The sequence below is a fragment of the Erinaceus europaeus genome, chromosome 13 (assembly GCF_950295315.1).
Source record: "Erinaceus europaeus chromosome 13, mEriEur2.1, whole genome shotgun sequence".
Lineage (NCBI taxonomy): Eukaryota > Metazoa > Chordata > Mammalia > Eulipotyphla > Erinaceidae > Erinaceus > Erinaceus europaeus.
In genome coordinates, this window is record NC_080174.1 from 87,696,326 (window position 1) to 87,709,087 (window position 12,762).

Below are 12,762 nucleotides of genomic sequence, written 5' to 3' on the forward strand. Positions count from 1 at the left end.
ATTGTTGTTGTTATTGATGTCGTCGTTGTTGGATAGGACAGAGAGAAATGGAGAGAGGAGAGGAAGGAAGAGGAGGAGAGAAAGACAGACACCTGCTTCACCACCTGTGAAGCAACGTTCCTACAGGTGGGGAGCCGGGGCTTGGACTGGCATCCTTGCCCCGGTCCTTGCACTTGGCACCATGCCACTATGTATCTTATTAATTGAATTTTCCTTTTCAAACGCATCTGATACTTCTTTTTTAAAATTACATAACAACCAGCCTGAGAAGAATTCATAGAGGTGGAGCATTTCCCCTGCACTTCAACACTGATTTATGTCTGTCTGATTCTCTTGGCAGGCAGACAGCTTTCCAGATGAAAAGCATGGTGGTAGAATGATATACAACATAGCATTAATGTCTTCAATGAAAATCCCACAGGTTAGTGCAAGGATTTTGAGTATATGGGATCTTAAAAGTTATATAGTTAACAAATTAATTATATAACATAGTAGGTTTTATTGGTAAAACTTGTTAAGTGGTTAAAATGTTTGAATTTTCTCTTTTCTTTGAAAACCTGTATTTTTTTCACTATGAAATTATTGTATTGACTTTGAAAAAGTACTAAAAATCACTAACAGACAACATTCAGAAAACGTTCTGACATATGTATATAATATATAGGTATATATTTAAAAGCTGGAAATGCTTGTAAATCTTGCAAATTATGTTTAGCTTTACAACACTGTTATTTGTATTTTTTGTATTATTTGTATTTTCTTAAGTTGTTGAGTTATCTTCAGAGTCTACATGAGTGACTGTAAAACATTTCATTCCATAGGTGTAATATAATTTGCTCAAGAATTCATCTTTGTTGGAAATTTGTCCTAGTACTTTGTCATGCTAAGATCATTTGATAAATTTTAGCACAGCACATTATTTAATGCTGAAATTGTTGCGCAGAAAGGTTAATTTTTAAATTTCTCTTGATACACATGTAGAGCTTGTACAAAAATTTGATAAGACTGTGTCAAGGTTTATGCTTTTGGCTCAAGGTGGTGCTGAAGAATGAAGCTAGGACCACTTAGCCTCAGGCATGAAAGTCTTTTGCAGAACCATCATTCTATTAGTTAATACTATTTTATACTGTTGCCTGGTACATAATACCAAATCATTTGCTGAGGAACATGCCTACTTATAATGCTACCAAAAAATGAGTGAGAGGAACAATCTTCTGACATCCTCAGCAGCATTGATGTTAGAGTACTTTCAATGTTTTGTTTCACTTGTTTCCTAAGATGAAATTTTCAGGCCTTTCCACAGAGTACAAATATAAGATGTAATAGTAATATCTTTTGCATCTCTCATTCTCTGTAGGTAGCAGTGGTATGTGGCTCCTGTGTAGCAGGAGCTGCCTACATTTCTAGCCTACCTGAGGAATGTGTGATTGTAAACAAAATTGGATCTATGTTTCTAGCAGGACCAGCTTTGGTAAAAGCTGCTACAAAAGAAGATATCAGTGTTGAAGAGTTGGGAGGAGCCTTTTTACACTCTCGGTAAGAAAGAAGAGGAGAGGGGCACAGTGGGTTAAGTGCACTAGGTTCAAAGCACAAGGACCAGAATAAGGATCCTGGCTTCCCACCAGCGGGGGTGGGGTGTGGGGAGGTTGCTTCACAAGTGGTGAGGCAGGTCTGTGATGTTGGTCCTTTTCTCCCTCTACCTGTTCTCTCTCGATTTCTCTCTCTCCTATCCAACAACAACAAGGGCAGTAAAATGGGAAAAAAATGGCCTCCAGGGCCAGTGGATTCGTAGTGCAGGCACTAATCCCCAGCAAAAACCCTGGAAGCCAAAAAAAAAAAAAAAAAAAAGAAAAAAGAAAAAGAAAGAAAGAAAGAAAAGAAAAAAGAAAAAGAAAGGAGAGGAAGTGTTCTCAAAAGGCAGTGCTCAAGGGGACTAATTATAATTTGAGCCTTCTGATGAACAACCAATTCTGCCTAATTAAAGTGGAGCTTTATGTAATGATTATTCTTTGGGGATTCCCCCGACATAGGGATGTGATCCTGAGCTTCTCAAAAAAAATCTCAAAGACAGATCAATACGATAGGCTGTCATCCACAGATGTTAGAGTAAAAAAAGAAAAAAATAATAAATAAAAACATCCAGGAAAAAGAAAATGAATAATAATAAAAAGAAAACTTTGAAATGGAAATTTTATATTTATGTTATAGAATGTATGTTATAGAAATCGTGAGGTCCAACATTATCTCCTTGGAAAGACAATAAATAGCAGATGAAAATTATTAAGAGCAAAATTGAAACATTACAGGAAAGAATGAGAATAGGAACAAAACTCATACAAAAGGAACAAATTTACGTCTATTGCTATTTTACCAAAGCACTGTTCAGTTCTGGCTTATGTGGTGTGGGGATGGAACCTGGGCTTTTGGAGGCTCAGGCATGAGAGTCTGTTTGTATAACCATTATGCTATTTATGCCTGTTCTACAAATTTCAATAAAATAAAATTTATCAAAGGTAAAATGAGACATAAAGAAACCAAAGGATTCTGTAACTGATGATAAAGCTTAATATATAGATAAATGCTTTTGTAAAAGGAAAATCAAGTTCAAACAATATTGTCAATAAGTTTTTACTCTTCTTTTGCATTTTAAAAAATTTAATATTTATTTTCCATTGTTCTTTGTTATTGTTATAGTTATTGTTTTTGTTGTTATTGATGTCAACGTTGTTGGATAGGACAGAGAAAAATGGAGAGAGGAGGGGAAGACAGAGAGGAGGAGAGAAAGAGAGACACCTGCAGACCTGCTTCACCGCTTGTGAAGCGACTCCCCTGCAGGTGGGGAGCCGGGGGCTCGAACCAGGATCCTTACACAGGTCCTTGCGCTTTGTGCCACGTGCGCTTAACCTGCTGCACTACCACTGGACTCCCTTTTTTTCTTTCTTTTCTTTTTCTTTTTTTGCCTTCAGTGTTATCACAGGCAATACGAATCCACTACTCCTGGTGTTGTTTTTTGATAGGACAGAGAGAAATTGAGAGAGGAAGCAAATAGAGGGAGAGAGAAAGCGAGACACCTGCAGACCTGCTTCATCACTTGTGAAGTGACCCCGCTCCCCCCCTGCAAGTGGGGACCCAGGGGCTCTATCCCGCATCCGTGCGCTTTGTATTATGTGTGCTTAACTCCGTGCACCACCGCCTGCCCCTCACTCTGTCCCGCTGCCAACTGAACATGTTTTTTTAGATGTTTTAAAGTTTTCATTCTGAAATAATTTGGGGTTTATAGTGAAGTTTTGAAAAGTACGAAGAATTACTATACATATTTTCACCCATATTCCATAGATGAAAACTTACATAAACATACTATAATTAAACAAACTGGTATTAGACATCAGCCCTAACATTAGATAAAAGACTGCTTTCTAGATTACAGACCTTATGTAAAGTCTCCCAACTTGTCCACCAATGTTTTATTTCTGGCTTATGATTGAATCTATCACCTAGTTGTTTGGTCTTTATTCTTCTATAGTTTAGAGCAATTCTTTATAACCTCTAAACTTTTTCGAATGGCAGCTGGTTATTCTCAGGATGTCAGTCATGACTCAGTCATGACTTACCTGATTTCTTTCTCATGATTAAATCCAGGGTATTTATCAATGAGTTTTTCAAAAATATGTAAACAGAAAAATGCATCTTATCCATACTGTTCTAGAAAACAGAATTTAATATTTTATGCTTTTTGTGTGAAACCTGAGTAACCTTGATAATATTGTATAAAAACCTAAAGTCAAATATTAGGACATCAAGTCCAGGAATTTATTTTAAAAAAGAATAATATTTGATTTTTAAAAATTATATTTATTTACTTATTGGATAGAGACAGCTAGAAATCAAGAGGGAAGGGGTGATAGAGAGGGAGAGCAGAGACAGAGAGACAACTGCAGCCCTGCTTTACCACTTGCAAAGCTTTCTCCCTGCAGGTGGGGACCAGGGGGCTTGAACCTAGGTCCTTCTGCATTGTAACGTGTGCACTCAACCACGTGCACCACCACCCAGCCTCAACATTTGCATTTACTTTTAATAACTTAAATTTAGAAGAACAGTGAGCTTCACCACAGGAACAAAACAGAAGAATTAATTGAGGGGGCTGGGGCGTTGCTACAACCGTTAATTACATACATTACCATGTACAAGGACTTACTTGGGTTTAAGGCCTCAGTCCCCACCCGCAGGGAACAGTTTGATCTGATCGGTAGTGAAACAGGGCTGAAGGTGTCTATCTCTTTCCCTCTCCCCTCACAATTTCTGTCTGTTCCAGCAGATAAAAAAAAAATTTAAAAAGACTTAGTTGGGGAGTCGGGTGGTAGCACAGTGGGCTAAGTGTACATGGTAAGAAGCGCAAGGACTGCTTTAAGGATCCCGGTTCGAGCCCCTGGCTCCCCACCTGCAGGGGAGTCGCTTCACAGACATTGAAGCAGGTCTGCAGGTGTCTCTCTTTCTCTCCCCCCCTCTGTCTTCCCCTCCTCTCTCCATTTCTCTCTGTCCTATCCAACAACGTTGACATCAATAACAACAACAATAATAAAAACAACAAGGGTAACAAAAGGGAAAATAAATAAATAAATATTAAAAAAAAAGAGTTGATTATCATCTCTACTTTATAACAAAAACTCGTAGGAAACCAGACACAGATGGGAATCTCCTTACTTACAAATGTATGTATGTATGTATGTATGTCATTTCTCATCTACAGTTTGATGCTTTTGAATTACAAACCTCTGTGTTCCTTCCTCCTGTGTTTCCACTTAGAGTCAGTGGTGGTGTTGACTACTTTGCATCTACTGAAGAGGAAGCCTACCACCAGGTTAAAAGCAGCATTCGCTCATTACACACTGGATGTCCACCTGGAGAGCCTTTGGGCTATGATGACCCTTTATACAGTCCAGAGGAACTCAGTGGACTGGCCCCTCAAAGTTTTGAGTCTCATTTAAATGTTAAGTTGGTAAGTGGAAAAAAAAAAGAGTGATTTTTTTCTGGTTGGATTGATTAAATAATAGGTGATATTGCCTAATTTTGTATGCAGTTACTAATATATATATATATATATTATAGAGAATCAAGGAGAACCTGTGAAAACCAAAGTTCAGTAAATAAGAGTAGTCTCTGAAATAATATATGGATTAGTCATATCCACTAAAAAGTGTAGTGCTCTTATATCAAGTATTTAACTACATTATAATCATAGTGATTTGGAATAACTGGAATTTTTCACAGAGGCATATGATGTCAAGAATATTCTTCCACTTCATTAATCAGCTAGTAACTGACTTCGGGAATAAGTCTGATTCATTTTCAGGCAGTGTCTTCAGATTTTATCAGTACATTTTAAATCCTCAGCTTGATAGAAAAGTTTGAGATTCTGTGACTGTCAGGTTTTAAGATTCCATGGAAGTAGAAAATTAATTTTGGCAGGAATAAAAAGCATTTCAAGTATAGAAGTTTTGAAAGGACAGTTAAGTAGATGTGAATGCATATGAGATAAAAACAAGCAAACAAAAAGTTACAGTAGCCCCAGTTTTTGGACTTCAATGATACTGATTTTGAATCTCTTTCTAACCACTTGACAATGATATGACTTTTAGCAAGCTATCTCTGTTCTAGTTCATTTCTTTTTTTTAAATAATCTTTAAAATTTTTAACTTCTTATTTTATTTATTCCCTTTTATTGCCCTTGTTTTTTTATTGTTGTAGTTATTGTTGTTGTTGTTGATGTCATCCTTGTTGGGTAGGACAGAGAGAAATGGAGAGAGGAGGGGAAGACAGAGAGGGAGAGAGAAAGATAGACACCTGCAGACCTGCTTCACCGCCTGTGAAGAGACCCCCCCATCTTTGCAGGTGGAGAGCCAGGGACGCAAACCAGGATCCTTACGCCGGTCCTTGTGCTTTGCACCACCTGCGCTTTACCCACTAAGCTACTGCTCGACTCACTACTCTAGTTCATTTCTTTATCTAGAAAATAATAGAATGAGAGCATCTATATTGCAAGGTTATTATGATAATTTGAAGGCTCATGTCAATTGTCTAGTACCAAGTTTCACATATTCATTTAGTGAACAAGTGAATAAAAACATGGATAAAATTCATTTTTAAATTGTTCATTCATTTATTAAGTCATACAGCAAGTAAATGTGATAGATAGACTAAATAGTGAAAAGGTATTGATTAATAAAATGAATGTACACATACATTATACTTTAATAATTTAAAAAATATTTTATTTATTTTAATGAGAGTGAGAGAGAGAAAGAGAGAAAGAGGAGAACAGAGCAGTGCTCAGCTTTGGCTCATAATTGTGCTGGGTATTGAACCTGGAACCTCAGAGCCTCAGGCATGAAAGTCTATTGCCTAACCGTTGTGCTGTTTGCCAGACCCAAAACTGTAATAAATTTATGTAACAATATTCTAAGGAGACTTAGTTATTAATTTATTTATTTTGGTTATTAAGAGGGGAGGGAGAAATCGAGAGTGAGAGAGAGAGACAGAGAGACACCTGCAGCCCTGCATCACTACTCATGAAGCTTCACCACGGCAGATGGGGACCTTGACTTGAACCAGGGTCCTTACAGGCACTGTAATGTAGGGTGTGCCACTACTCTGCACCCCCATGGGGACATTTCAATTATCGGATTCCTATGCATATTCTCACCTTCCTTTTGTAGATTTTGAGTCGGTTGACAGATGGAAGTCGATTCCATGAATTCAAGGCAGAATACGGCACAACACTCGTGACGGGCTTTGCTCATCTAGGAGGGTAAGGCGTACTTTATAGAAACACATATTTCTTGTAAAATAAAATATAAGAAGACGAAGTATTCTTTCCTGTCAAGGCTACTTTTTCTTTCTTATTTTATTAGTGATTTAATAATCATCAACAATATTGTGGTATAAGAGGGGTACAATTCTACACAGTTCCCACCACCAGAGTTCCATATCCCATCCCCTCCATTGGAAGTTTCCCTATTCTTTATCCCTCTGGGAGCATGGACCCAGGGTCATTATGGGGTGCAGAAGGTGGGAGGGCTGGCTTCTGTAATTGCTTCTCTGCTGAACATGGGTGTTGGCAGGTGGATTGGTACACCCAGCCTATCTTTCCCTAATGGGACAGAGCTCTGGGGAGGTGAGGTTCCAGAACACTTTGGTGAAGTCATCTGCCCAGGGAAGTCAGGTTGGTGTCATGGTAGCATCTGCAACTTGGTGGCTGAAAAGCGTTAAGATATAAAGTAGAACAAATTGTTTAATAATCAGAAACCTAAAGGTCAGAATATAGTAGATGAGATTTGGGGGTCTCCATTTTGGAAAAGGATAGTAGGTCTATTTTAGGTCTATTTCAAGGGCCCATGACTTTATACTAATTTTTGCCTGAGCCTAACAGCTAGCATGCAGGTGGGTTGAAAGTATTGTTTGGGAAAATCATGTCAGAGTTGAGAATAGGACCAGAAAGCTGGATCAGAGCAGAGAGTAGCTCCCAAATACAGGATAAGTAAATTAGTGCAATTAACTGTAAACCCCATTGATCTGATCTGGGGCCTGTGTCTGTTCATATTTAGCGCAGGGTCCTGGGCAACCTCTGCATCCCTGTCAGCCTGAACTCACATCTCATGGTCATAACCAGAAACATTCTGGGCTGCACTCATTTCAGGACCCATCTTCCTCGAGTGGCAGAGTGGGCTGACCCAGCCTCCCTTCGGAGAGTGAAGCAGTTTCTACCATTGTTATTCTACATTGAGGGCAAGGTCCTGTAGAGGCCCACAAGAGGGTTTATGATGTTGTTCCTGATGGAGAGAACCAGCGATGGTGGAGAGAGGAATCTGTCAGAGGTCTAGGCTTATTGTATCTATGTTAAAGTCCCACAATTCCCTGAGTAGAGACCCAGATGATGGGATGACCTTGATAGTGACCAAAAGAGCCATCATTCAAGAATGCCCTTATCCTTCTCCAGCTTTTGTAGTCTTTATCTGACAGGGTTAGACTCAGGGTGATTAGGGGTCAGATCTGTTCTGGACCTGACTTCTACCAACAACCTGAGAAGACAAACTTACTTAATAGGTGAAATCAGATTTCAGATTCCCTTAGGCATGCTATGGGATAAACGTTAGCTTTATTCTCAATGACTCAGAGAGTTCTGCAGTGGGAAACTTGTTTTAATGTTTAAATCTTGCATAGCTTCAGGTGAAAAGCAGGATGCACTGAGTACAGTAGCAGTTACTCTAATTTTTTTTTTTTTTTGCTTATGGTGGGCAAACTAATTTTCTCTGGGGGTAAACTTTGTTTAGTGCTTGAGTTAATTTTTGTCATGGCAAATTGTTCTGTATCATGTATCATCATTAGAGATCATTAATGAACATCCGTGGGCATGTACTGCATGTGGTATATCGAGTTCTGAGTTATGAGAGTAGGACAGAAAAACTCCCTGTAGAAATCTAATTTTACTATTCAAATATTTTATTGATTTTCATGGTTTTTTTTTTTTTTGGTGACACCAGAGCCTGTCAGATTACAAATTAGTGTTTTCCTTTAATCAATGGCCCTAGGAAATTATTGATTTCATATAATATTATGATTATATGAATTGTCTCAATTAAGCTAAAATGATAGCAGGATATATATATATATATATATATATATATATATATATATTTGCCTTCAGGGTTTTTCTCTGGGGCTCAGTGCCTACACTACAAATCCACTGGTCCTGGAGGCTATTTTTTCCCTTTTGTTGCCCTTGTTTTTTTATCACTGTTGTTATTATTATTCTTGTTGTTATTGCTGTTGGATAGGACAGAGAGAAATCGAGGGAGGATGGGAATACAGAGATGGGGAGAGAGAGATAGACACCTGCAGACCTGCTTGTGAAGCGACCACCCGCTGCAGTTGGGAAGCCTGGGGCTTGAACCGCGACCTTATGACGGTCCTTGTGCTTTGTGCCATGTGTGGTTAACCTGCTGCGCCACCGCCCGGCCCCATAACAGGGTATCTTATACTGAGCTCTTGGTATGTGACAGGGTCTGTTTATATATGTCATCTCATATATTTTTCAACAATTTTGGAAGCCATCTTTAATTCTCCCAATTTTATGCACAAACTTCAGACAGGAGCAACACAATTTTGCGGGAGCAACTTGCTACAGATTAGACAGTTTATTAGAAGTAAAACCAGGAGCCCAGCAGTGGGGCACTCAGGTGACTGTACACATTATCATGAATAAGGACCTTGGCTTGAGCCCCTGTGCCCCACCTGCAGGGGGCACCTTCATGAGCAGCAAAGTAGGTCTGCAGGTATAGCTTCCTCTTTCGCTCTACTTGCCCCTCCCCTCTCAATTTATCTCTGACATATCCAATAAGAATATGGGAGGGGATCTGGTGGTAGCGTAGTGGGTTAAGTGCATGTGGGGCAAAGCGCAAAGACCGGTGTAAGGATCTCGGTTCGAGCCCCCAGCTCCCCACCTGCAGGGGAGTCGCTTCACAAGTGGTGAAGCAGGTCTGAAGGTGTCTATCTTTCTCTCCCTCTCTGTCTCCCTCTCCTCTCTCCATTTCTCTCTGTCCTATCCGACAACAAATGATATCAACAATAACAATAATAACCACAACAAGGCTACAACAACAAGGGCAACAAAAGGGGGAAAAATGGCTACCAGGAGCAGTGGATTCATGGTGCAGGCACTAGCCCCAGCAATAACCCTGGAGGCCAAAAAAAAGAATAGGGAAGAAAAAGTGGAGGGAAAAAAGGCCATTGGGAGCAGTGGATTCATAATACCAGCACCAAACCCTAGCGATAACTCTGGTGGCAATAAAAAATAAAGATAAATAAGTCAGGTGAGAAAGTGTGGATCTGTTTCCCCTCTCCATCTCTCTCTCTCTCTTTCTCCTACTGCAATGATCTGCTCTGGCTTGTGGTGGAACTGAACCCGTGACTTTGGAGTCTTAGGCATGAGAGACTCTTAGCATAACCATTATGCTATCTACTCCCATGGGCAGATGTATTTCTAGTATTCTGAGGACTCTCCAGATGGTTTTCTACAGGAGTTGAACTGATTTGCAGTGCCAACAGTGTAGAAGTGTTCCTTGGGATCTTTCCAAGAAACAGAAAAACAACTATCCAAAAAGATCTATGTAGGGTGGGGGTAGATAGCATAATGATTATGGAAAGAGTTTTTAATGCCTGAGTCTCCAAAGTCCCAAGTTCAATCCCCCACAGTACTATAAACCAGAGCTGAGCAGTTCTCTGGTAAATAAATAAGTAAATAAAGTAAATTAAAAAAAATCTATATACACCTACGTTCACAGCAGCACAGTATGTAAAAGCCCAAAGCTGGAATAAACGCAGATGTCCAACAACAAATGCGTGATTAAGAAGGACGTGATACACATAGAATTGAACATTGCTCAACCTATGGAATGATGAGGAAAGGGCATCTGGTACCCAAAACCTGATGGTGGGGAAAGTCTCGAGTGGGTGAATGGGGATGGTGTGTAGTCACTGATGGGGTGAGATAAGAAACGTACTCATGTATCAAAGACAGTCCCATGAAACATAATTTCCCCTATAAAATAATTTGAAAAAAAAGTAACAGAAAATTAAAAAGAAAACAGTTCACTTGGATGGTATGCTGCTTGTCCGTGCCTGATATGAAAAATCCCATTGCTCCCACTGGCTTTTGCCATTTTTCCCCCCCAGAGCACAGCTTAACTTTGTCTAGTGGTGTTGCCTGAGAATCTTTTCACATAACCTTTCTTCTGTCTCCTCCTCTCCTCCTGCTCAAGTGGCCTTTTTCCCCTTCTTTCCTTTATTTAGGGAAGGTAGGAGAGAAAGAGGAGAGAGAGAGAGACAGAGAGAAGGAGAGACACTGCAAGACTGCTGCATCACGTGTGAGCATTCCCCCTACTGGGGCTCTCCTATGACAGCCCAGGGCTTGAACCCAGGTCCTCACACCTGGCAATGCCTGTGCTTACCTGGTGAGTTGCCTCTGTCTCCCCTACACCCTTGTGCCACTTGGCTACCATTTCCAGGAGGACAGGGCAGGTTGACTGTAGGACTATGTGAAAGCCTGGTAGAGCTTAGGGGAGACACCCCACTTGTTAGATTCTTCCTTCTAGGGATGAAGCTAAGAGGGAAATGCTTTACATGACTCAGTTTCCCCTTGTTAGTCTCTCAAAGCTTCACAGAAGCCTGCATCCTCTCACACTTAGTTCACTCCCCTGCTAGCAGACCAAATGGCTGCCTGCTTGTAAGTTCACTCAGAGTTCACTATATTCACCCAGAGTTCACCATATTCACCCAGAGTTCACCATCCTTTCATCCTTTGATCACATACATAAGCATACTCCATCATAAACCTTGCCAGCATCCTGGCAGTGAGACCCCCACACTTATTTCCTTCTCCTTGATATCTATGATTTACATCAAGCCTTGCCCTTCTCTGCTTTATCTCACCCTACTGGTTTTACCACAGTGTTTTTCTTTATATCTTTAGATTATTAACTTGCCTTACATCATGGGAACTAATTTCTTTGATCTTTCTGTATCTCATCAATTCTTGTCATTCCTACCTCTCCCCACCATAGGGGTAGCTGACCTTTAAGAAACCTGTCATTTCTGACATATGTGAAAAATGTCCTTTGTTCTGTTTGCTATAAAACCCTGTGCTTACCCCAAATAAAGTAGAAGTTCATACCTGAACTTCTCCTGGCATTTCTTTCTGTTTCACATGGTCACTAGAACCAGTGACGAGAGGGCCAGTGGCTTACCTTGGGTTGTAAAGCCGCCCACGAAAGTGCCAGCAGTTAACCTTGCTTGCGAGTGGAAGACTTTCCGTGTGCTTTCTGAATTATTGGCAGTGCTAAGAATAGATGCAGAAAATGTGGGAAGCTGACTGTTGATTTTGTTGTTTATTTTATCAGACATCTCATTGGAATAGTGGCAAATAATGGTGAATTGACATCCCAGGCATCACTTAAAGGGAGCCACTTTGTCCAGCTGTGTAGTGACAGAAATGTCCCGATCTTGTTTCTCCTGAACACAGTTCCGTTGCGTCAGCCTGCGACGAATCTCTCACAGGTATGCCACCTTGGATTTTAAAATACTGTCAAAAATAGAAAAAAATATTGGATCTTGTTCATGTATCAACTATTTCTTTTTTCTATTTAATATGGATTGGGATGTAACCTCAGATAGAATTTAAAATCCAATACATCTAGGAACCATTTTAAAAAATCTTATTTATTTATTCTCTTTTGTTATCCTTGTTGTTTTCTTGTTGTATTTATTATTGATGTCATTGTTGCTGGATAGGACAGAGAGAAATGGAGAGAGGAGGGGAAGACAGAGAAGGGGAGAGAAAGACAGACACCTGCAGACCTGCTTCACCGCCCGTGAAGCGATTCCCCTGAAGGTGGGGAGCCGGGGTTCGAACCAGGGTCTTTACGCAGGTCCTTGTGCTTTGCGCCACCTGTGCTTAACCTGCTGTGCTACCTTCCGACTCCCCAGGAACTTTTTTTTTCCCTTTGTTTTTGCCCTTGTTGTTTTATTGTTGTAGTCATTATTGTTGTTGTTATTGATGCCTTCGTTGTTGGATAGGACAGAGAGAAATGGAGAGAGGAGGGGGAGACAGGGAGAGAGAAAGATAGACACCTGCAGACCTGCTTCACCGCTTGTGAAGCGACTCCCCTGCAGGTGGGGAGCCGGGGGCTTGAACCGAGACCCTTATGCCGG

General features: G+C 40.2%; 1 protein-coding gene across 4 annotated transcripts in view; it reads left to right on the plus strand.

Annotated features, from left to right (window-relative positions):
* The window catches only part of LOC103115837 (methylcrotonoyl-CoA carboxylase beta chain, mitochondrial-like), a 95,705-nt gene that overhangs the window by 55,405 nt on the left and 27,538 nt on the right, over positions 1 to 12,762 (plus strand). For all 4 annotated transcript variants that reach the window (XM_016189363.2, XM_060206397.1, XM_060206398.1 and 1 more), the window contains 5 exons: positions 341 to 421; positions 1,358 to 1,536; positions 4,804 to 4,996; positions 6,714 to 6,805; positions 11,952 to 12,108. In XM_016189363.2, coding sequence (XP_016044849.2) covers positions 341 to 421; positions 1,358 to 1,536; positions 4,804 to 4,996; positions 6,714 to 6,805; positions 11,952 to 12,108 — 702 coding nt within the window. The remainder of the gene's footprint in view (positions 1 to 340; positions 422 to 1,357; positions 1,537 to 4,803; positions 4,997 to 6,713; positions 6,806 to 11,951; positions 12,109 to 12,762) is intronic.